The sequence below is a fragment of the Plectrocnemia conspersa genome, unplaced genomic scaffold (genome assembly GCF_051122295.1).
Source record: "Plectrocnemia conspersa isolate PC_06_02 unplaced genomic scaffold, ASM5112229v1 ptg000008l, whole genome shotgun sequence".
Lineage (NCBI taxonomy): Eukaryota > Metazoa > Arthropoda > Insecta > Trichoptera > Polycentropodidae > Plectrocnemia > Plectrocnemia conspersa.
Genome location: NW_028277172.1, coordinates 20,071,341 through 20,095,629, shown reverse-complemented (window position 1 = coordinate 20,095,629; position 24,289 = coordinate 20,071,341). Strand labels below are relative to the sequence as shown.

At 33.8% G+C, this 24,289-nt stretch overlaps 5 protein-coding genes across 23 annotated transcripts in view; 2 read left to right on the top strand and 3 right to left on the bottom strand.

The window, feature by feature from the left end:
* The window catches only part of LOC148233292 (serine/threonine-protein phosphatase 2A 56 kDa regulatory subunit gamma isoform-like), a 76,878-nt gene extending 73,835 nt beyond the window's left edge, over nt 1-3,043 (top strand). For all 19 annotated transcript variants that reach the window (XM_088189315.1, XM_088189309.1, XM_088189304.1 and 16 more), the window contains 3 exons: nt 2,386-2,503; nt 2,669-2,801; nt 2,926-3,043. In XM_088189315.1, the coding sequence (XP_088045441.1) occupies nt 2,386-2,503; nt 2,669-2,785 (235 nt within the window). In that variant the 3' untranslated portion in view covers nt 2,786-2,801; nt 2,926-3,043. The remainder of the gene's footprint in view (nt 1-2,385; nt 2,504-2,668; nt 2,802-2,925) is intronic.
* A 3,141-nt stretch (nt 3,044-6,184) lies between these two features.
* LOC148233291 (mitochondrial inner membrane protein OXA1L-like) lies at nt 6,185-7,473 on the bottom strand. Its single transcript, XM_088189325.1, has one exon. It carries the CDS (start codon nt 7,394-7,396, stop codon nt 6,278-6,280), a length of 1,119 nt encoding a protein of 372 aa, XP_088045451.1. The 5' UTR covers nt 7,397-7,473; the 3' UTR covers nt 6,185-6,277.
* Nucleotides 7,474-8,771: 1,298 nt separating this feature from the next.
* LOC148233290 (uncharacterized) lies at nt 8,772-12,744 on the top strand. The gene is made up of 6 exons (XM_088189324.1): nt 8,772-8,947; nt 9,060-9,254; nt 11,207-11,347; nt 11,434-12,090; nt 12,158-12,253; nt 12,383-12,744. Exons 1-6 carry the CDS (start codon nt 8,849-8,851, stop codon nt 12,524-12,526), a joined length of 1,332 nt encoding a protein of 443 aa, XP_088045450.1. The 5' UTR covers nt 8,772-8,848; the 3' UTR covers nt 12,527-12,744.
* Nucleotides 12,745-12,939: 195 nt separating this feature from the next.
* LOC148233289 (iron-sulfur cluster assembly 2 homolog, mitochondrial) lies at nt 12,940-13,553 on the bottom strand. Its single transcript, XM_088189340.1, has 2 exons — nt 13,250-13,553; nt 12,940-13,177 (listed from the first exon to the last, which is right to left on the bottom strand). Exons 1-2 carry the CDS (start codon nt 13,480-13,482, stop codon nt 13,000-13,002), a joined length of 411 nt encoding a protein of 136 aa, XP_088045466.1. The 5' UTR covers nt 13,483-13,553; the 3' UTR covers nt 12,940-12,999.
* A 5,546-nt stretch (nt 13,554-19,099) lies between these two features.
* LOC148233288 (uncharacterized) lies at nt 19,100-23,967 on the bottom strand. The gene is made up of 5 exons (XM_088190711.1): nt 23,921-23,967; nt 23,649-23,713; nt 23,510-23,573; nt 23,274-23,437; nt 19,100-19,375 (listed from the first exon to the last, which is right to left on the bottom strand). Exons 1-5 carry the CDS (start codon nt 23,937-23,939, stop codon nt 19,100-19,102), a joined length of 588 nt encoding a protein of 195 aa, XP_088046837.1. The 5' UTR covers nt 23,940-23,967.
* Between the last annotated feature and the right edge of the window lie 322 nt (nt 23,968-24,289).

Sequence of the window (24,289 nt, the reverse complement as noted above, 5' to 3'; positions counted from 1 at the left end):
AAATTAATTTATCTAAAAGCAACCGAAGATATATTTTTCAATGTAAAATATTGTATAAGTTCACGTAAAAATTCGTAATATTTAATTTAAAAATTACTTTTTGCATAAGTTTGGCTGGTTAAAGACAAAGCTCCGGCGTCGGGCTTGGAGACATAAGCTCTCTGTGGTTACGTTCATCCTTGATGAGGACTGAGCAATGTCTCCTTCTGCAACTGTGGTTCAAATCCGTTATCTTCAGCATCTAGCGGAAATTTTATACGTGAAATTTTCGTAGCCTAGTCTGGATCTGAAGAATCCAATAGTTTCCGAAGATCAGGTTGAACTCGTGAAGAGGGAAGCGGTTGCTTTCTCGTTCTCCTTAGTCTCTGTCGATGATTAGGTGGAAGTTCTTGATGAAATGCCGTTGGAAGCGAATTCCGAATGGTAGTGAAATATTGGCGCTATTTATGTGCTTATATACACTTGCCTTGCCTGGGAGGGGGGGGGGAGTATCTTGCTCGCCCACTTTCACCGCCAAGTATTCTCTCTGATCAGTGTACACTGAGGAAAAAACATGTCAACTGACATTTTTGACATAAATGGAAGTATCGGTTAATACCTACATTTATATTACGTATCAATATCTTATTTAACCGAAAAAATATTTTAGGTTATGTCATGCTTGCCCCTTATACGTTTTTTCAATTTATGGTTCAAATGCTTTTGCCTGCAATTGAAGAAATGACTTTATAAAATAATTTAGTTGTATTTAAATTTAATCAAGTTTTCTTGTAAAAAATTTAAAAAAGTTAGTATATAAAAATACATAAAATATCAGTAGTTTAAAATACAATAATAAAAAACAATTTTATTTTTTGCATTTGAATTTTTGAATTCCGTTATAAATAAAATTTAATTTAGAATCAATAAACGAAGAAAGACATTTTTTTGTCAACCTTTGTCAGTGTTTTTATTTTACCGATTTTCGCGTTTAACCCTTTGAGCAGTGAGTTAATTTATACACATTTGTTAATTTGTTAGTATACAAGGGGAACCCAAAAGTAACGATACTCTTTAAAACTTTTTATTTTTCAATATTTTTACACCAAATTTTGATCACCTTCAAAGTACTCTCCATTGACGAAAACCAGTCATAGATCCGAGCTTTGTTCAAAGCATCATCATTGTAAGCTGTTTGAAGTATTACAAGAGTTTCCACGGACGTTTTCCCCAGCAGAAAACAAAATTTTACTGTCGCACGTTGGTCTCGAGCGGCAGCCTTCTCATGTTTTCGCCACATGGGAAATAGTTGTTTTACTAAAAAGAATGCTACGCACGAGTGGGTGCTCTTGCGGCGACAAAATGTCGCATACTGACTCATACTGGTTCCCTCTACAACACCCAGAACTCGTTCGCATAAAGTCCCTCCCCTCCACAGCCCGAGTCTCATTACTTTTGGGTCCCTCTCGTAAATCTAGAAGTGTGTTAAGTATTTTTTTATAATTATTTTTGTTGTTATTTATTTATTATTATTTTATACTACTTTTTATGTATTATTTGGCTGTTGTGGTATTTTTTTTATATCAATTCAAAGGCTCTCAATATTTTTTATAATATTTTTATTTATTATTTATTTCATTATATATGTAAATATATAACTATCTGGGGTACCGCAAAACAGTAAAATATCGATCACCGTACATGTGCGGTGATACAGTGCAAGGGTTAATCTTCTAACTTGATAATAGATATTTGATTACTCATTTGAAAACAATTTGAAATTAATAACTTTTTCAAAATCTAATCACATACATATGTACTCATCATCTCAGCTCGTTTTTCTGCTTGATTTCCTATGTCTATCGATGTTTTATTTTGTTGCACCAGATGGGAATTGCACATTTTATTAACCAGAGTCCATCGCTTAATTTTAGCTAAAAAAATCGATACATCATTGAATCAAGTCTCAGCTATTGCATCAATAGTGGGTCTGGATTTATATCAACATCGTTATTTAGCGTTTCGAGGCGTTCTCGATCTATTTATTGTTGAAATGTTATATATTAGTAAAACTATATAAAAGTAGTATAAAGTAATAAATCATTTTTTTATATTTATTATCAATATAAAATATATTTCATTCATAATATATCAAATTCCATTTAAAAAGTATTTCTGCTCAAAAGTGATCTTTGTATTGTAATATAAAAAACGGATCAGACAAGTTTAAAACCAATATAAATTATTTCATTTGTGACTAACTTCATTCGTTATACAAGTATGTGTTTATTATATTATTATATACAAATCGAGGGTCATCTTGATTTGAGTAATTCAAAAGTATAAAATAAGACATTATTAATGGATGCAAGAAAAACACATAACATATTATTGTACTTTCTGTAGAGAACGTGAAAGGATGCATCAGCGAGAAGAATTGTGGGGCGTCATAGAGCAACAAGCGTCAAGTGTCAACAACGTCTCCGAATCGGATGACTTGTCGTATGAAAAGACACAAGATGGGGTATGTGTTTTCGACTTTTAATTTTATCTTTACATCTCATTCCTTCAAGTACATGCTTCATTAGCACATCAACGATTCTTTTACGTCTTCTAAAAAAATTACTTTTCGTGTCACCGTTCTAATTTTCATTTGCGCTCTAAAATGGTTTTGTTTTTAAAATTTTAGTTGCGAAAAGTACGCATAGAGGATAAGCCTTTGCTTCGGAAGAAGTCTGACTTGCAACAAGACGTTGGAAAAAAAGTGTTGAACGAACGGTCATCGAGACATACAAATTACTTGTAGAAATGCATGAAATGAGGTAGATACCTAATTTTACACATTCATTTAAAGCATTATTACGAAAACGAGAGCTTGCTTTTTCTTTATTATATAACAATGTGTGATCATTTTTTAATTAATTTTGTTTATTTGTTACGTTGCAGATGCTGAATAAAAGTGTACTGTGATTAAGACTTCACAAATGAAAGATCATCATGGTGCTGTAGATGATAGTACATACAGTATTCTGTTTTGGAGTGTGTTAAATATAATGAAAATAAAGACTAAAAGTGCGAAGCTTTCACGGAAAAGACTCGTTTTTAAACTTTGTGTGCGTATGTACGACATGCCAATTTGTCAAGACAGCTATCGCGATATGGATTCGGCGACTTTTTAAATATTAACAGTGCCACATTGTTAAACAAATGTTATAGTGTGTTGTAATTTATATAAACCAAAGTCAACAATGACGATTGACATGTTTAAAATTGAATGAAAAAAAAAGTTTTTAGTGTAAATACGTATTAATATATATATAATATATTATTAAAGTTTAAGATGTATTTAAAAAAAGCGAACTTGATATTATTACGCATCGTTTTTTCACGGTGTTGATTGTATTTTTAGACATATAGAAGTTTGTTTGTACATATGTTATCGTAATAATGTGCGCTTCATAGCCGGTGTTAACATGTGTTAAATTTCAATGCTGAATTATATATATTTTTAATACGGAACCAGCTGATATTAATAATTTTTAAATCCAAAACCTGATCCATCTCGAGTTTTATTTTCAGTTAACTCTGATTCGATCATTAAAATGTGTACATTGAAACGTAAAGGCTTTTTATATTATTACTTTATTTGTAATATTCACAGATGAATTTATCGATTAGGATAATGCCTGACTGTTAATTAATTAAATTATAATGGATTCTAAATATCATTCTATAGGAGAGGCTGTCCAGAAAGAACCATTACAATTAAAAACAATATAGTTTTAATTGACTTTGATTTACTCTCATGGTTTTGTTTTATTATTATTTATTTATTTTATAAACACCGTTCTGCCTTAAATGTAACTATTATACATATTATTATCACTGTATCACATTAAATGTGAATGTTTATATATCAGAGTGTTGCGAATGAAGACGGAATCGATTGTCACAATTTTCTAATCGTATTAATTTGCTCATTCAATCTAAAAAAAAAGATATATTTTCTTAACTTTTTAAATGATCGATTCCGTTCTCAACTATCACGATTGTTACATTTTATCGGCATTGTAATTAAATTATGTCATTTGATAAAAATTAGTGCATAGACGCTGCGTTACAATTAAATTTGTTCATTCATTTTTTTCATAACGAAAGTACAAATATACAATAAACGTTTAGACTTTTTTGCCGATCAATGCGTCCGTTGACTTGAATAAGTATTTTTTTATGTAGCTAAACACCTACCTCTTAACGTTCTTAGATTAAATGTAGTAGAAATTGATGGATATCAAAATTTATTTAGTATCATTTTGCAAGGTGATTAATTTAATTATATATCGATTCATCATGCTGGTCATACTTTTATCATATTGTGTATAATTTTTGTGATGGACTATATTATATTATATCGTATCGAGTATATAATGTGTTACTTTTGTGAAGTCATTTTTTTATTTTTTAAAAATGGCGATAACGGCCTATTAATTTAATGAATGTTTATCAATAAATAATCAATTAAAAGAAGTGAATGAAATAAATATATATTTTTGAATATAGTCAAATCTTAACATTATCAATTTCCTCAAAGCCTCAGTGAATAGAATATGAATTGATACATATCTAAAGTTTGTTATGAAAATGGTAAGTAAATAAATGTAGCATGTTATTCATTAAAAAAAATATTTGATGATAAAGAATCTGTTCAAATAAGGTAAAAACTTTTACAGATAAGCTCTGGTTATTCTGGTCTTTTTTTACTCTAATTAGAATTTTATTCAGTTGATTATTCATTCAACAGTAAAAAAATTGATAAAATATAATGTAAAAATGATTGATGCAAATATCAAGATGCATTACACATGCTACTTACGACTTAAAAATGATTTTGAAGATTGCACAGATTTTTTAACTACTACCTATGTAGAAAGAAAGAATTAATGAAAATAATTTCTCTCTGATAAAAAATCAGTGGAAATCAGAAATTATTCATTAAAAGCTTGCATCAATTAAGACTACGATAAATGGCAGCGAATTTGTATAAAATTTAATGATTTCTCAAATTTAATTTCCTAATCATTCATTAGATTTACATGTAAGTAAACATAAAAATAATTAAATTTTATGTATTAAGTGCAAACAAGATAAATGCTTAAATATTTTTTGGACGAAGTTGAGACACATTATAAAGGTTTTATATTTAAAATAAATAAAGGCTTCTGAAATTATCATCTCTAACCAATAAAACAGTTGCTAGAGTTACGAGAAATATTTTAAACTGTTTCTCATACGAAATTGCTGGGAACATTAATAATCAATCGTCACTAGAAATTACTTGTACAAGACTAATGCATTTATTTTTTAAGATTCAGTTACTTTCAACCATCAATTCAGAGGATAGACCAGTGGTATAAAACGACGACTAATATCTGAAAGATCTGAGCTCGAATCTCATATGTATCGTAGTGTTTTTCAATTTCTATCGTATCTGGGAATTATTATAATTCCGATTGACTATCACATATTAGATTTTCCTATATTTTCCTAATCTCATGGATAAATATTGTGATGAATAATTAATATAAAATCAATGTAGATTGTATATAATGATTGTAAGCTGTAATAAAAGTTATAAAATAAAATATATGTTACCGATTTTTCAGTCTGGTGTCTCACTACTTACTAAGTAGTTGTTGGCTGTGTTAACCCTATATTGCAGGGCTGTGGAGTCGTGGTGTTTTGGCCGGAATTGGAGTCGGATCCCTGTGTTACACTGAGATATTATTATCTCTTTGGAAGAAGCATAATTTATTTTAACTTTTTGCTTTCTCTTTTTTAAATAATTATTAAGACATCTTAAAACTACATACCAAATTTTGACCAATAGAGCACCAAAAACAATTATTCCTTCTCTAACGTCAAATATCCATGTCAAAAGCAATAAAATGACCCATCAGTTGGTTGGATGTTAAAACGGCTTTTACTCATGCGCCAAATTTCTTTATTATTGTGTGCTCGTATACATATGCAAGTGCAGTAGTGGCTGGTATAAAATACTTGAGTAGCAAATTAAGTTTCATATAAAAATAAAAATATTGAAATAATGCAAGGTGATATGTATACATTGAAACATATTGAAAAATTTCTGTTTTATATGTTGATGGTCGTCGAGCAAATTAAAAGTAACTTGTTTTTATAATAATTATTTATTTATTCTATTATAATACATGGCTAAAAACTAGTCAATATAAAAGTCTTATGCAACGAATCAACACACAAAATGCAAATTTTCAGTTCATCATCGTGTCGGCCCACTCTTTGCTGTGACTACTTTAGTTGGGTCGTATTTATAAGTCTTCACCAAAGCGCCTCGTCCGGCCTTGTTGAACACAGAGTCGTCTTGCCTCATCACGCTCTGCACTTCTCGCGTCGTCCTGATAGTCTTCCATGAACCCTTGACGTTTTCTATGATTCCCTTTTTCTTTTTGTTATCGCTGTTGGTGCTGGCGTATTCTCTAATGGGCACTTCGGGAATGTTGAAATAGGCCCTAACGGGTTTCACTTTCAACAAGCCGGATTGGATCAACGATATGACGTTGGTGGTCAGCCAATAGCAAAGAATGGCAGAGGGAAAGTTGATGAAGAACGGCATCAATATGAACGGTATGCATCTGATGAAATATTTGACGGTGGTGGATCTTAACGCGAGGGCGTTGCCATCAGAGCCGACCTCCATGGTGATCAACATGGTCATGCTCGTGAGGAACGGTAAGGCGTAGTATTGATCGGGGATGGTGAGATCGGTGAACCAATACAAGCCTCCGGTCATCATGCTCTCTACGGGGCAATTGGACATGGTTCTCAGAGCGAAGAAGAAGGAGATGAAAAAGGGTGTTTGCACCAGCGGCACTAATGCGTTTTTGAACGGAGAGATGTTGTTATCTTTCAAGTGCATGGCGTACAACTGAGAATATTGGGCGCTGCGGAATTCGTCTCCGCGTTGCTTTGCATAATCGATCTTCTCCTGAAGGAACTGCAAACGGGGCGTCTGAATTGACATAAGGGCGTTGTTGCGTTGAGTTATTATGATGGCCGGGAAGAGAAGTAAGCGCACGCATATAGTGCCTATGACGATGGTGCCCCACCAAGGCACGCCGAAGTTGACGTGCAAGAATTCTAGACACTGCTGCATCATTCCGGAGGGAGTCCATCCCCCGATTCCCATATCGGCGAGGGAGAGTTCTCCGGTTTTTACTATTAACATATCTTCCGGCAGAGGCGTGGGCGCAGGGGGCAAAGGCGCAATGTTCACGAACGAACTCACAGTCGCCGTCGACTCCCATCTCGCGGAGCCAAATTTGCTCTGAGTTCGCCAACATCTCCACGCAGGAGCTCCTAAACGCACCGCACGCAACATGCCGTAAAAACTCGCACCGGCTTATGTATATTTTTGACGGCTGATATTTTTGGCCATAACGACCAAGTAATCGGATATGTTTCATAACCTTCTTTACTCTTGAGCATATTGGATATTAAAATTATAATTTATAATGAAATTACCCTATGATTTGTACATTTCGTACGTTGAGTAGAAATTAATCTGAAGCAAATATAGTAACAAAAATACTAGTAATATACGCATGCAAAATGATTTAATTATTCATGGTTGTAGTCAATATGTAATAATAAGTGAAGTTTAACTGCTGAATAGACAGATTTGCACTGTGAGATTCGTTCCCTTTCGCTCGGTTGCGTGTTAAGTGATGATACTGAGTGAGAGAGTGCATAGGGATGGCCGCGCCCTAGGCAACTTGGCTGCCGCAATCAGAAAAAAACAAAGACAGCGCAAAGAAATGTATTGGACTCCCTGGACAGTCTTCGCGTACTTGTTGCCAATAATTATCAACGCATTTTATCAAGCTCGGCCATTAATTGCGGAGCAAAGTACAGGCGTCCTGTGGCAAACGTCAGATTGACGCAAAAGATTTACCGCTTTCAGAACGTCTAATTATTTCCATAGTCCCTAAAAAAATATATAAGATATATCTACTAAGGCAGTTTTTCAGAAAAGTTATATGAAAATCAAGTGACTGTCACAATTCTACTGACTCCAACAAAAGATAGCGATGCTGGAAAACCATTAGTAGCTCCGGACTGGGAAATCAACCGGTCGTCCATTGGACGACCCAGGTTGAGACTGAAAATGGACCATCGGCCCTGTCGATGCGAAGCATGTGCTCAAGTGCTAGGGTCGCTAATGAGCCGAATTCGGCTTACACGCGACCTGAGGAAGCGAGTGGAAGCACCCAGGACCGTCCTCCTCCCTATAATTAAATCCATGAGAGTATTTAGTTAGGAAAAGAGAACTGGAAAATGTAATAATGAGACATTTGAAAGAATGCCGACCGACAGCAATTATCGGTATTTTTCTAAATACAGAATACAATAAAACACTTTCAGATAATTAGCATATAATACATATTTTGAGTTCTCATATATGTTATTGAATGTAAGTGTTTGTAGTGAATAAGAGTTAAAAAGGGAATATTTATTATGTACTAGAAGGGCTGCATCCCCGAAGCCCACATAGATATTTTGAAATATATTTTGCTACACGATAATAACACTTTTATTAATAAAAAAAATATTAGACGTAAAATATGCAAAAATGATATTTAAAATAATTGAAATGTTAAATGTAAGCATTAATCCACAAACGGGGTTATAGTAAACATTTCATTATTTAAACAATACAATAATAGTGTACAATAATTTATTGTGCAATAATTGAAATGTCAATATTTACTTTCGCTCCTGGTAACATTATTTCGTCTCGGTTCTGACAAATGTCATCGCGTCGAGGGGCGGAATGAGTTCGACCGAAATGGGGCCGGCTTCAGGGCCCGGTTTGGCGGAGCCGCCGCAGCTCAGGGAGAAATACGGACGTCTCGCTACCGAATATTCCAAAGTAACCATTACGCATTATTTTCACTAACGATTACCTCCATCATTATCGTTTTCGACTCATTATCATATTTGCATTGATTATATAATGACACTTCCTGGTGGTGTTATCGTAGCTGAGATCGCACATGAACGTGTTGAAGAAGGGGATCTTGGACGAACAGAGTAAAACTGCCGAATTGAAAGAACTGCTGAGAGACAGGGAGCTGTCACTGAGAAAGAGCGAGCTGGAAGTCGATTCGCTCAACTTTCGAAACCACCAATTGACGAAAAGGGTGACCGTGTTGCAAGACGACATAGAATCTTTTCAGGTGAGTCCGTTAAAACGATACGTTACAACAAAACTACATCATTGTATGATATAATATATGTAAAATTACAATCTGATTTGGAATGGAAAAATAATTTATTTAGATCTATAATGCTAAAATCGTGACTATTTATTAACGAAACCATTGCGGTGGTTTCCCAATGACTAATCGCCATCATAAAATATATATATATATTTCCTGATAAAATCGACAGTATGCTGTAAATTACAACTGAAAATCAGTAATTTATGGAACTATATTGTTAAAAGAATTTATGACATAAATATGTGTCCATCGCATATTAGCAAAGTGCGAAATGGCGCGCAAAAATACCAGCCGCTTAAAGTGTCTTATATAATATATTTTATGATTCATTAATACTTTTTTAGATTTGTAATATATATGTGTTACATCATTGAATAGTTTTAAAAAAAATGCATTAAAAAAACGTATTTGCTTGATCATAATTTTTCCATAGCCGTACTAAAAGAAATATTTTCTTACTGTATTGTGATGAGTATCCCTTATAGCCCGGCGGCATTTCGCCTGTCACAGATACGTCTAGCAAAGTCAAGGGACAAACAGTTACAAAAACTACGCTATATGGGGGAACGCTATAGAGGGATTTACTGTATATGCTTTTAACATATGTAAACCGAATTTTGCGCAATAGGAGAGCGCAAAAAACAATTATCCCTTCTCAGAAGTCAAAAATCCACGTCAAAAGCAATAAAATCGTGCTGTCGCTGTCGCAGTGGGAATGTTCGTTACCAAGCGTTCCCACTGACCGAAATTCGTTTTGAATATCCTTCCGTAAATTGCATCCGAACGCCCCAAAATTGCCAATGGAGAGAAAAAACAGTCACGCCAGTGTTACCCAAGTGCCGCCAAGTTTTGGCTTTAATGAACCTTGATGAAAATATATAAATAAATATAAATAGGTGTAGGCCTCCTACAGTTTAAATATATTTTCACTAGTAAAAATATGTATCTACTGGTGAAAATGTATTAGAACTTCACTAGTGAAAATGTTACTTCACTGAGATATACACATTTACTGTAACATGTGAATAAATAATAGTAAGTATGTAAATGTATATATTACTATGTATGGAAAAATTTTATACATAATTTAATAATTTTACTAGCACTTCATTGATAAAAATATATATCTACCGGTATGAAATGACATATTTTAAAAAATATTTTCGGGATTGAATTTTTATTTTATGGATAACCCGAGAATTTCTGGTTTAGAATCAGAAATGTCATTTCAGCTTTTTAAAGGAGGGGTGGGAGGTGCAGAAGTTGGCCAGTCAGTGGTCGTTTTTTAAATGTTTCGATTTCATTAAGGTTCATAGTATTTCATTAAATGACATGCATATTTCTGGCAAAATTCAAGTGGGGGCATCTGGTCGTCAATATCATGAGATTTAATGCTGTTGAAGCACCTAAAACCTAACATCTACCGAGCTAGCCGAAATACCCCCTAAAATCAATGAAAAAGTCATCGATAATTACATTGAAAGAATTGGTTGCTAAATATGGTCCAGAAGTGGCAATTTAGTTGATATTATTTTTCATAATTAATGAAATACATCTTTAAATTTGTTTTTTTTTTAATCTTCGGAAACTGAAGTTGGATCACCCTTGAGAAGACCAGATATCTTGCAATGAAGTGGTTAATGTGTAATTTTTTGAAATTTATATCTCTGTTATAATCTAGATCACAAAGCTTAGCTGCGATGTACCATAAAAATGTAAATTAAAATGACTTAAATATTTTGCCAAGGTGATATGTTTTATTTTATTACAAGCTGAAGTTTATATATTTTAGTTCAGAGATAATTTAATTCAACTTCTCTTTTTACGTTATCTAGACTCAAATGTGCAATTTCATATTTGACAAAATACTATTTAATAATTAATTCTGTGTTAATATCTAATTTCAGTCACACAAGGGCATTAAAAAAGTAAAACATAAAAAAGATGAACGCAGCAGTGGATCTCAATTTCAACAAAGCGCTAACGAGTCTCTAATTCAAGAGGAGTTGCAAAAGAAAATTATCGAAAATGCGCAAATTGTATCTCAGGTAAGATCACATATATTATATAAATATACCATCTGATATTTAGATATTGTTTTGTAAAACTGTATTTAAAAAAATAATGTCCTCAGATGGCCGACAAAGATTTTGAAATATCTCAAATGAAGTCGCGCATAGCAGACTCGGAGAAGCAGCTCACCGAAGTAGAGTCCAAGTTCAGGAGCGAGATGCTCAAGTTGAAAATTCAAAATCAAGAATTAGTCAATAGTTTAGAAAATGCCTTAAACCTCAAAGAAACCAGTAGCTTAGTAACGCAGGGGACTCCGAGTAAAATCTTCGTCGGCGGAAATAAAAACCTCAGTATCAATGGAGATTTTACGTCAGAAGTCGGAAGTCTGATCGGAAGCGAAGACGCCTTGTCTACCGAAGAGTCACATTTACACGACCAATTGCGAAAGAAAACCGAACGCCTAGCTGAAATCGAACAAGAAAATCAATCGTTGAAGATCGAATTCGATTTGATGAAGCTAGAAGTTGAATCGCTGAAAGCAAAGTTGGACGAAGACGGAGACGAAAATGCGGCCGTGACAGAGATGATTAGAATGCCCTCTTGTAATTTGCCTGAATCGCTAAAAAATCAATTCGGGAATGCTGATTCTCCATTTGTGCTTTCGGACGAACTCACGGCGAGAGAAAATAGTTTTAAAACATATTTTAGAGATAAGATATCTAGTCTTGTTGCTGAAAAACAGCACTGTGAAAGTACGATAAGATATCATATGGATGAGGTATTTATAAGTACGATAACAATTATAATATTTTTAACATGATGAGTATTTTAAAATATTTTTTTAGAACGAGGGAATGAAAGCGCAGTTGGAATTTTTGAAAAAAGAAAAAAGTGAACTTCAAGACGCCCTTGTCGGCACTCAATCTATTATTAATAAATTGGTAATATTTTTTCCTATGATTAGTAAATTTTTGTACATTATGAAAGATTGGTACATTCATGCAAAATACTGGGTTTTTAAAACTTGTACGATAACACGTCTTATATTTTGGAATTAATTTTATTTGTAGGAGGATGAGTTGAGTTCTACAAACACTAATTATGAGCAACAAGTAATTCTGTTATCGGAACACGTCGGAAATCTTAACGATAAACTGGCGCAACAAGTCGAAGAAATACAACACCTGAAGGGTAACCTAGGTGCTAAAAAATAATTGTGATAAACAAATAATTCTCAGTCATCGTTATAATATATATTTTACAATGTTAATATATTTTATTGGTTTATGATACACCTGTATATGTTTAAAAAATATAAACAACTATATAAAAGATGACTATCTATCCTATAATGTGTGATTTATTATCAAGAAAATGTTTGATATACTTATTTTTATGGTACATTTCCCATTTATTAAATTTATTGACTGTTTTAAGTGTCTTCTTTCCTCTATATTGCTGATTTTTAATGTGATATTTTCTTTATGAATACGTGTACATGTTATAAATTTATATTTAAAATTTATATTTACGTATATACTTTTTTTCACAAAAATAGTAATCTCTTATGTATAAAATTATAAAAACAAGATTATTTTATTCATTGTTTTAAATAAAAATACTCATGTATAACATCAATAATATTTTATTACACTATTAAAACTATTAAACAATACCTAGAACAAAATTAATCAATTTTGATTGAAAAGCTTGCGCCGCAAGAGCATCCTTGTTCCGCTTGAGGATTTTTACTGACTCGAAAAGCTGATTTGATCAATTCTTGGTGGTATTCGATAGTAGATCCTTGAACGTATTCTAGAGACGAATTGTCTATAACAACCTTAGCGCCACTCTTTTCGAATATCCTATAAAACAAAAATGTGAATCTAGAAAACAAAATATTTTCTCATTTTTATATAATCAATTAAAATCTTTACCTATCATCTTCTGAGATTTCATTATCCAAATCAAATTTATATTGAAATCCAGAGCAGCCTCCACCTTCGACTGACAGGCGTAAATGTTTTTTATCATCGACGCAAAGATCTTTTAATTTTGATACGCAACTGTCGCTGAGATAAAGCTGCTGCGACTCCTGGCTTGACGAAGGCGTCTGAATGCTAAGCCATCGTCTAAGAGACGATCTGCTCACCTGAGCGACCCTCAACATCAGGAAGTAATTTTATATATTGTATTTCGTCGTACAATACATGACGTCTATGTTTGACAGATGCCAGCTATGGTCGGATTTTCTCTTGTTATATTAAAATATGTGAGCAGATAAATAAAAATAAAACTTATTATAATAAATTTAGAACAAAAAAAATTATTGCTTATTAATTCTATAATAATTATTAAAAGTGATTTGAAAATTTAATGTCATATTAAATAAAATTATTAAAGCCCGTTTTGTTTTACTATTGCTGCATCAGTTGAGAAATTAACAGAAACAATATGGGAAAGTCATAAATAATATATAGAGTAATTTATTAAAAAGTGATATTATTTCACAGAAAATTGACGTAAAATAAGTTTGATTTGAATACAATTGTATTACAATGTTTTTATTACGTCAAATATTGAAAACTTATTTAGAATTATAAATAAGTATTTGCAGAGCAGTTTATTATGTCTTACGGATGCATAATAAATATATGTATATAATATTTTTTTAAACGGTACGTATTTCTACTATAATTTAGCAATTTGATTTTAAAATTACCGCTGCGAAATAATTATTTGTATTTTAGCGATGGATAGTGATGGGCGGTAATTAGACACAGATTGAGCCGGTGGAGTAGTAATTTATTAAGAAGTATATTATTTGGTAACATGTTGCTAATAGTAATGTATGGTGTATGAGGCAGCACCGGTCGTTGCAAGTCCGTCAAAATTCGCTAAAGGGTCCCGGAGACGATCAATTGCGATTGTTAATCGTTATATGATTGACGGTTTCGATTGATGGGAGCGATTGACGCTGCGTCAATCGCTATGTCGAAGGAAGTCGTATCGAATCTGTCAACATTTTCTGATACAATTCCGGAAAATCCAGGACGGTTGATAACTTTGATTTCAGTACTTATCGACCTGTCAAGATGATTTCGAACACAGATATGGCATTTAATGCAATTATTCTTGCAGAAAAAAATTGAAAAGAATCAAACTTTGGTACAAATTGAGGTACCGCATAACTCATGAGCATTTGCAAGCAATTCAACAAGAAACTGAGTCCTATAATTATAATATTTTTTTTGAGTGGAGCAAGAATCATTTGACATATTACTCGAGATAATCCGGCCAAATATTAAAAAAACAAGACACCGATATGCGTCAGGCTATTCCTGCTGGTCAAAGGCTCTTTATAACAATGATATACTTATTAATTGGTATGAATTTGCTCATCGTATCTTTGAAACGATACTGACAGAAACCTGTGAGACTATATTCCAAAAATTAAAAGAAAACTTTCATTTTATTCCTTTATTTATTTAGCAACAAATAAATGCTTTAAACGCCAAGCGCATGATATAATGCGCAAGTAAATCTACTGTCTAACGCCAAGCGCATGATATGATGCGCTCGTTAAAACCTTCGTTTTTTAAAGAAACGGAAAGGTAAAAGTTGGCAATATATGTTTTAAAAATCAGTTTGAGTTCCCAGTAAACGATTTCAGTGATTTTATTTATAGAATTTGCCATGAAACAGTGGTATATATTTTTATAGTCACGCCTTAATTTTAGTCGTTTGTATTTTGCGCGCGGTTTCGATCGTGCTACTTTAGGCCACTTTTAGGGTTAGCATAAACGCATCGCGGAAATTCGTTTTTTTATACTTTAATTTATGAATCGAAATTAAATTATGTCATCAATATTTCAATGATAATTGTGATTTGTAAATACTAGTGAATATATTTATACCTTATATCGACTGTTTTAATATTGTCAACTGTTTTTGTGATTGGTTTTTATTGTTTGTAATAATTAAATAATAATTATAATAATTACTATTAAATACTTATTAATAAATATAAATAAGGTATAATTAATAAAATATCAATAATAATTCTTAGTAAATATTAAATAATAATAATAATAACAAAAACGATTCCCTGTCGTAGAATCATTTTATTTTACTTGTTCTATTATTTTATAATTTCTTTGTAATATGTTTATTTATTTACATTAAATTAATACCATCGTGACCTAACAGGTCACCCCAATGCGTCACGATGGTCGAAAAGTTTATTATTTATTATATATGTGTGTGTGTAATATATATTAAATATTCCGCCTGGAGTGTAGATATGTTGCACTCTTGCCGGTCCCAAGCCCGGATAAAGGAGGAGGGCTTCTATCGTGGAGCAAACCAACCAACGTGGATAAATCCAAATAGTTACGAAAAAATCACAACGAAATAATAAATCCGCCCCGATTCATAATGACCTAGACCAGGGGTCGGCAAAGTGCGGCTCCGGAGCCGCATGCGGCTCTTTGGCTTCTTGAGCGTGGCTCTGGCACAAATATCCACGGGCCCGGGCACTAATTCTGGTCGAGTGTCCTTATGTCCAGATCTTCTGCTTCATAACGAGGTTCGATGGTTATTGTTATAAATGCTACTATTAATATAGGCGAGAGGTAGGTTGTAAATGTGTTTATTTCGACGGTTAAAATGATACAAAAGTCGCTCGTGGACTGGTTAACGAAGCGTAGACGCGCGGACGGTCTAGACTCCGGACTCCTCCTGGACGTGGACAGGTTCTTGAAGAGGGAGAGGTCTTCCCATTCAGAAGTTCTTGATGGGACGAAGGAGAATCCTCCCTATCAGAAGTTCTTGATGTGACGAAGGAGATTCCTCCCTAGTTGGATTCCCAACGAGAAGTATGAAGAGTAGAGGGAGAGTTCCTCCCGGCTTGGATTCCCAAGAAAGAGTGATTTGATCCGGCCGTGACCCTCCTTATATAGTAGTCGAGGCACGTGCCGGATGCAATTGGTTGGTGGGGGAAAGCCCTTCTGTGATTGGGTGTGGGTATCTCGTCTCCGATAGGTCCGTTTCGCGCATGGATATGAATCGAAACGTGGCGCGTCGAAGTACGATTATAACATTATCAAGAGGAAACGTTTCAAAACGTTTCGCGTCCCTATTGCCAGAAATTGAAGCATTTTTTCTTGAGAAGGGTGTTCACTATCTAGAACTTACAATCAGGATACAAAATTTTTATTTCATGGTAGACGTTACGTCTCATCTAAATCAGCTTAACCGTAAACTACAAGGAAAAGGTAACACAATTTTTTCGATGTTAGAAGAAGTCATTTCATTTGAAAACAAATTATCCCTTTTTGCTCAAGATTTTGAAAAGGAAACATTATTTCACTTTCCGAGCCTGCTGAAGCATCGCCAAGAAAATAATTCCTCTATTGACAAACACCATTTCAAAACAACAATTTTAAATACGAGGTAAGCATTTCTCAGCAGGTTTCATTAGTTTAAAAACAGCAAAGCGACCTTAGCATTCGTCAAAAATTCTCTTAATGCTACAATAACTGAGTTGAAATTTTTTCCTTTTGGCACTGACATTGGTAACTTTGAAATATAATTGCAGGGTTTAAAAAACAAGGAAATATGGAGCTCTAAATTTCAACGTCTTTGTATTGAGTTGGAAATATCGGAGAAGAACGAATGTGATCTTAGTTCACAACACAAGTGGTCTGCTTTAAAAGACCTGTAGAATGAAGACATGATCATTTTCAACGTCTGGAATATTATTCCTGACTCTTACGATCAGCTGAAAAAACTTGCGTTTGCCGTTCTTTCCCTTTTTGGTTCTACATATTCATGTGAACAATCCATTTCAAACATGAACTTCATCAAGAGTAAACAGAAGTCGTCTTATTGATGAGAACCTGGAATCATGCCTAAAATTAAAAACAACAACATATAAACCTGACTTACTGAAGCTTTCCAAGGAGATCCAAGGACATTGTTCGCATTAAGTGTTTGTCAGTCATTGTCATGATTTAAATTTATGGATACCTTACTTTCATGTTATTGTTTATCAACTAAAATTATAATAAAGGTTTACTAAATTGAAAAACAGATTTGGCTCTCAGAACTTTTTTAAATCATTGTAATGTACATATTTGGCTCTTCGGCCAATAAGTTTGCCGACCACTGACCTAGACGATCGAAATCTAGATAAACGACTGAACTTCAATTTTGGAAGCTGGAATGTGCAATATTACAACCAGAAAAATTGCAAACAATAGCGGAAGAAATACTAAAACTCAAGATATATCTAGAAGCCCTACAAGAAATTAGGTGGAAAGGCCAAAACCGATCACCGGTTGTAGCGCCGTGGAAGAAGAAGAATATGTATATATTATAAATTATACATATAATTATATATAGTTAAATGTAACATCGTATCTTGCTATCAAGTTTTATTATTTATTATTTTTATATATAAAGAAATATGACAACCTTCAACAACAAAGAATTGCATACAACATTGATCAAAAACAAACGGTTTGGTTATTAGGGTTATTTTTGTGTACGATATATGTGATTTTGTATGCATCTGAGAAATGTTGTCGATTTGTAAATTTTTATAACAGGATGTAGGTCAGACGACGAAAAAATGCGTTGCAGATTTATATATTAAAATTGTCTCAGTGTGAGCATGACCCTGCTTGTCGTTCGCTTGTATAGTGCCGCGCGTGCATGTGTGTGTAGGTGTGTGTACGCGAGCCAACACGCGGACGAACCAATAGATTTAGTTTTGTTCACTTCATATTTCCAAAAATACGACTAAAAATGTTTGTTTATTGATATAATTAGAATGTTTAAACCATGTTAATCATACATATATAATTTTAAAATATAAAAATTGAGTATTTTGGCTGTAATGACGTGTTAAACAGAGTAAGTAGCCAAAAAATTATATCGCTAAAAACGCGTGGCGTACAGCGAGTAATTAAGAATTTACCGGTCGGCGGTCTAAAGGTTAAGTAGGTCTGTTTTTATGTTCTGTTAATGTTTAGTTTAGAAACAATTAGCCATATTAGCTAAATGTGTCTCTTAAGAGAATTTGTACGTCACGTCAGTGTTAACAGAATGTTAGCAAGTTTTGACCATAATAAAACCTAAACAAATACATGAATGGGTCTCCACAGTATAATAATTACAAGATTTAAAAAAAAGAATGTTAGGGGGACGGTATAAAAATGCTTTAAACGAGCTTCTTCCGTTGCATGGCCAATAAAGTTGTTCCTTTCCAGTGATGAAGTGTTAAATTAAATAGTGCCGGAACGCTAATTTTAACCTAGCCCCCTATCCCATACACATTTATATATATATATATGATTTTAAAAATAATGAAAATCGAAAGTGTGACAATATTTTAGGATAAATTGACAATCTGTTCTTACTGAAGATACAACGTATTTTTTTGAAGTCAGTGATCATAAGAAATCCTATATTACCCGTGAGCGTCTTTTGAGAAAAAGCAATCAAGTTATGGTTTTGTGTACAAGACCTGTAAAAATGAAGCAACTACCTAATGAATATTTTTGTGTTTTAACCTAACCTAACTAAATTAGCATTATTTGGTTTGCTACATGGGTAAATTATAAATTTCATAAAAGCAAGAAACATGATACACATTTAACTTGACCATCAATGAAACAAAAAAAATTTTGCACTGCACACACTTACACTTTTGCCACTATTTGTTTTTGTAACTACACGAATTCGTTCATCGGAACTTGGATGAATCATCTCGACGAGACTGATCACCCGTAGCAAAGATACAGGTCATCTTCCCTGACGGCTTTGTGAATTCGACTACAGCCGTACTCTCCACCTTTGTAGCTCTGACGGGTGCTCAGTAGATCACCAGGTCCAGAATTCCTGCGCCAGATCTTGCATCTGATGATACAGCTGCGTCCCCCTGTAGGCCGAAGCGTCCTGTTGTGGAAAAGCTGTTGAGGTGTGCCGATCAGGAGAAGGCCAAGGATCAGGTTTTTGAGAAACCGTTTGTGAGCAAGGAAACAACCTTCTTCGATTGTCTATACATGATTTGTAACAGTACCGGTTTGCCGTTGTGTTACCGGTACCAACTTGAATATATGCAACGATGCAGGGGGCTCGAATGATGTACTTGAGGTTTTGTTTCCTCAAGCTGACTGAATTTTTTGTGAAAAAGTAAACAATCTTCTTCGCTTGTCTGCACATGATTTGTAACAGTACCGGTCTGCCTGTGCGGTGCCAATATCGACTTGAACGTATGCGACGATGCAGGGGGGCTCGATTGTAAGGATTGAGCTCCTAGAGTGAGGAACTCCAGCGAAGTTCGTTAGGACTGTTTCCACCAATTCAAATAGGAACTGCAAATGAAGCTGTCTGAATTGGTTTCAGGTCCTGAAGAGCAGCCAGATGTTTATGAACAGTTTGTCTAAAATCAAAACGGCCTAGAAGTCTTTCCCATGCGGAATTGTACTTCTCGGGACTAAACTGAAAGAGTTCTATGACCCTGGTTGTGCTATCTAAAAGCGCATTTTTTAGGTAACAAAATTTGTGAATTTAACTTAGTTCCGGGTTGTTGTGTACTAAGTGAAGAAAAGTGTCATGAAAAGCCACCCACTTAGTCCGGGAGCCATTGAAAGTTGGAATGACAACTGCTGGCTGCGTTAACCTGTACTGGTTAAGAATTGGTTCCCGTTGCGCTTCCGGCTGATCTTTCAGCGCCAGTTTTGTCAGGTTGAGAATATCATAATAGCTATCTCTCAAAAGCATCGACTTCTTCATCGTAACCCTCGGCATCTAGCAACCTAATTTGTTGCTGGACAGCGAGAAATCTGTCCAGCAGCGTATCAAAACTTTGAAATTTATTCCTTATCCTTTGGATATTGATGGGATCAGCGGTTAACAGTTTGCCAAACCTCGTTAACTCGCGTTTGAGGCACGCTCTGTGGTTGAACAACTACTCCATGTTGTCGTTGACCGAAATTGATACAATTTATTTATATTAACACTTAACCGACGGGTCGTTTTTTTTCCGCATGATCTGCAAAAACGGGCTGTTTCGCGAGAACTTTGCGCAACACAGATTTATAACAAAAATATATGATAACTTTTGAATTAAACGGAATTAAAAGACAAAAATTTATCAAACGTTCTGAATTGTATTGATTCATATGTTAAAATTATTGTATCAATGGTTTTCAATCTGTGAGTTGCATAAAATAATAATTAATATCATAAAATTTGCTTTATTCTACTTTATTATATCTCTAGTTTAAAAAATTGATAATAATTAATTATGTAAATAAAATGAACTATGTGAATTATCATATGTAAATTATATTTCGGTCTTCCATGGGTTAAATTTGTTATGCCAAGCTTTGTCACACTTTAAAAATAATTTACGATCGAGTTTTATTACTTTAGCTTGTTGATGCAAAGAGTTCTTTGATTGTCCTTCACATGTGAAGTTGTGGCGACAATAAAAATATTTTTGCCTTGAAATATTTTTTTTCTTGTAGTACAAACATTCATTCATAGATGTCATCACAAAACACTTTAGTTTTTGTGGGTAGAAACAACTGGACCCGTCGTTAAACGCCAGAAATCGTAAAAGGTAGTCATTTACCATCAGTGGACGAAATCGGTAAATACTACCCGTTAAGTGTTAATTAATATGTAAACAAACTGTTTTTTTGGAGAGGAAGTTGGGTTAGGATAATCGACACTAACCTTTCTCTCTTGCTGGAAGCGACTGCTTCCCCGGGACTCAGCGTCCTGGTGGTGCTCCAGGTGGTTTGACGGCAGCTTCCTGGGGCTAGGCGTCCTAGTGAGGCTTCACATGGTTTGACGGCAGCTTCCTGGGGCGCGCATTTACCGGCGCTCCACTGCATCAGTTTCGGGGACCAGCTGGTGGACCCGCTGACTCGTGCTACGAGCGACTTGACGCTCCCAAATTGCGGTTCTGCGAGCTCCCAAAATGGCGGTCATTTTTGATTTTAAAAATACTGTTACGGCAAACGGCGTGTTTCGTGTCTCGACTGAGGCACCCAACCGGTGAATTGTCGTAACCTGAGTTGTAGCGCTGCATGGCTCCGTGTCTCAAAGTTCGTCCAAGTGGTGAACGTCATTGGGGTTACCACGTTGTTTTTAGATTCAGACCTTCGCGACGTGTATACGTCACCTAATGAATCCGGGTAGAAGGACCAATATGTTGCGTGTAGGGATATGCGTGCTGGTTAGTTCTTAGGTCTGAATCCAAAACACGTGGGTTTGTGTGTAAACCTTTATTGAGCTCGGCGTGATCCGATCGATTAGTAACGACGATCGGAGCCGACTGCTGTCAATTTGGGACATTCCCGAACGCTGTATGACGGCGTACGCGAACGCCGTCATACAGCATACAGAAAATAGCATAATTTTTTTATCATAAATTTTGATATGATGTGCAAGGCCGTGTTCAGTTTTGTATGCTTTTCCGCATTTGACGAACTAAATCAATATGAACTCGGTTATGTTTTGAGAGAGTATTATTACTTTTGAATGTTTTTCCACATTTTTCACATTCAAAGGCACGAACATTGCTATGAATGTGCATATGTACAGTTAAATGGGATTTTCGTTTGAATGCTTTTCCACATTTTTCACATTTAAAGTCCCGAACATCTCTATGACTTAGCATATGATATGTAAGTTTAGATTTTGTCAGGAATTGTTTTCCACATCTTAGACAGTCCCAAATATCTTTATGAATTTGCATGTGGCATGAATGATTGGATTTACTTATAAATGTTTTTCCACATTTTTTACATTCAAAGTCACTAATATCATTGTGGGTTTTCATATGTACGATAATATTGGATTTTGTTTTATATGATTTTCCACATATATCACATTTAAAGTTACGAGCATCGCTATGAGTTTTTAAATGTCTCAAAAGACTGTATTTTTCTGTGAATGATTTTTCACATTTTTTACATATAAAGTCACGAACAATGCTATGAATTAGAATATGTTGTGCAAGATAGTATTTATGTATAAATGATTTTCCACATTTTTCACATTTAAAGTCACGAATATCATAGTGGACTTTCATATGCTTTGCAATATCTTTTTTTGCTTTAAATGCTTTTCCACATATTTCACATATAAAGTTACGAATCTCGCTATGAGTTTTTATATGATTCGAAAGAATGGATTTTTTTTTGAATGCTTTTCCACATTTTTTACATTGAAAGCTATGAGCATCGCCATCATTGTGGGTTTTCATATGTACCAAAATACTGCGTTTTGTTTTATATGATTTTCCACATATATCACATTTAAAGTTACGAGCATCGCTATGAGTTTTTAAATGTCTCAAAAATATGTATTTTTTTGTGAATGATTTTTCACATTTCTCACATATAAAGGCACGAACATTGCTATGAATTAGAATATGTTGTGCAAGATAGTATTTATTTTTAAATGAATTTCCATGTATTTCACATTCAAAGTTATGAGCATCGCCATCATTGTGGGTTTTCATATGTACGAAAATACTGGATTTTGTTTTATATGATTTTCCACATATATCACATTTAAAGTTACGAGCATCGCTATGAGTTTTTAAATGTCTCAAAAATATGCATTTTTTTGTGAATGATTTTTCACATTTCTCACATATAAAGGCACGAACATTGCTATGAATTAGAATATGTTGTGCAAGATAGTATTTATATTTAAATGATTTTCCACATTTTAAACATTCAAAGTTACGAGCGTCGTTATGAGTTTTTAAATGTTTCGTGAGCATTGATTTTGCTTTGAATGCTTTTCCACATTTTTCACATTCAAAGCTATGAGCATCGCCATGAGTTTTTACATGTCTCAAAAAAAAGTAGTTTGTTTTGAATGCCTTTCCACATTCGCTACACTCAAATTTATAAGATTCATCATACATACGTTGAACTGTGGTACATTTTTCTTTTTCTTGTTCCTAAAATTGAAATTTATTTCGTTAAATAAACTAAATAAATACATAGAAATCGCAATCTGTTTAACTATTACTTCAGTGACGTCAACAGTGATAGAATTCCTATCAAGTATATCTTTAACATCGTGAGTTTCTAAAATCATATAGTAAGCAATAATTAAAATATAATAAAGCAATAGTATACAAAAATAATAGTAAGTCAAACCCATTTCCAACATGTCTGTGTTTGTTTCATCACTGCTATCGTATTCGCATTTTATATTTAATAACTAAAAATCACCCTTAATATTTAACATCACATGCATCAACAAGTATCATATAACATACATATTACGTTTCATTACCTCAACTTCACATTGCATTTTGTTAATGAGAGTAGGCGTTTCTTTGTTGTTTTCGATGTTAGATTCTGTAAATATGAAATTTAATTAACTAGTAAAGAATTTAGTGACGTGCAAAATGTAAATACGTGTAGCTTCCAACGGAATTTAATTGAATTTGATGGAGGCAATTTTGCATCAATATTGATGATATTAATATTAACTAGAAAGCAAAAGTAAAAGCTATCTCCTCTAATTCGATTGTTATTTGTGGTTAAACAGAAAAATAATAATACCCGTTTTGATAAACGCCATCGTAACGCCAAGTTGCCAGTTTATAAATAACGTTTGGTCCAAGAACAACAAATTCACGAGCATGGCAATTGGGGACTTAGTAACGCTTAAGATATAAATGATTCCTACATACAAATATGCTGATAAGGTGATCACCAACAATTGCCGTCCCGTAACTGTTTTTCCAGTTCTATCAGGAATTTTCGAAGCAAGTCTAGCAAATAGAATAAATTATTTTTTATTGAATTTACAATACGGATTTAGAAACAAATACAGCTTTTGCTTAAAATATTGAAATATAGCAAAACTTCAGCATTAAAATTAAAACTACAACATTATTTATAGACGAGTACAATTTAACAAGGAATTAT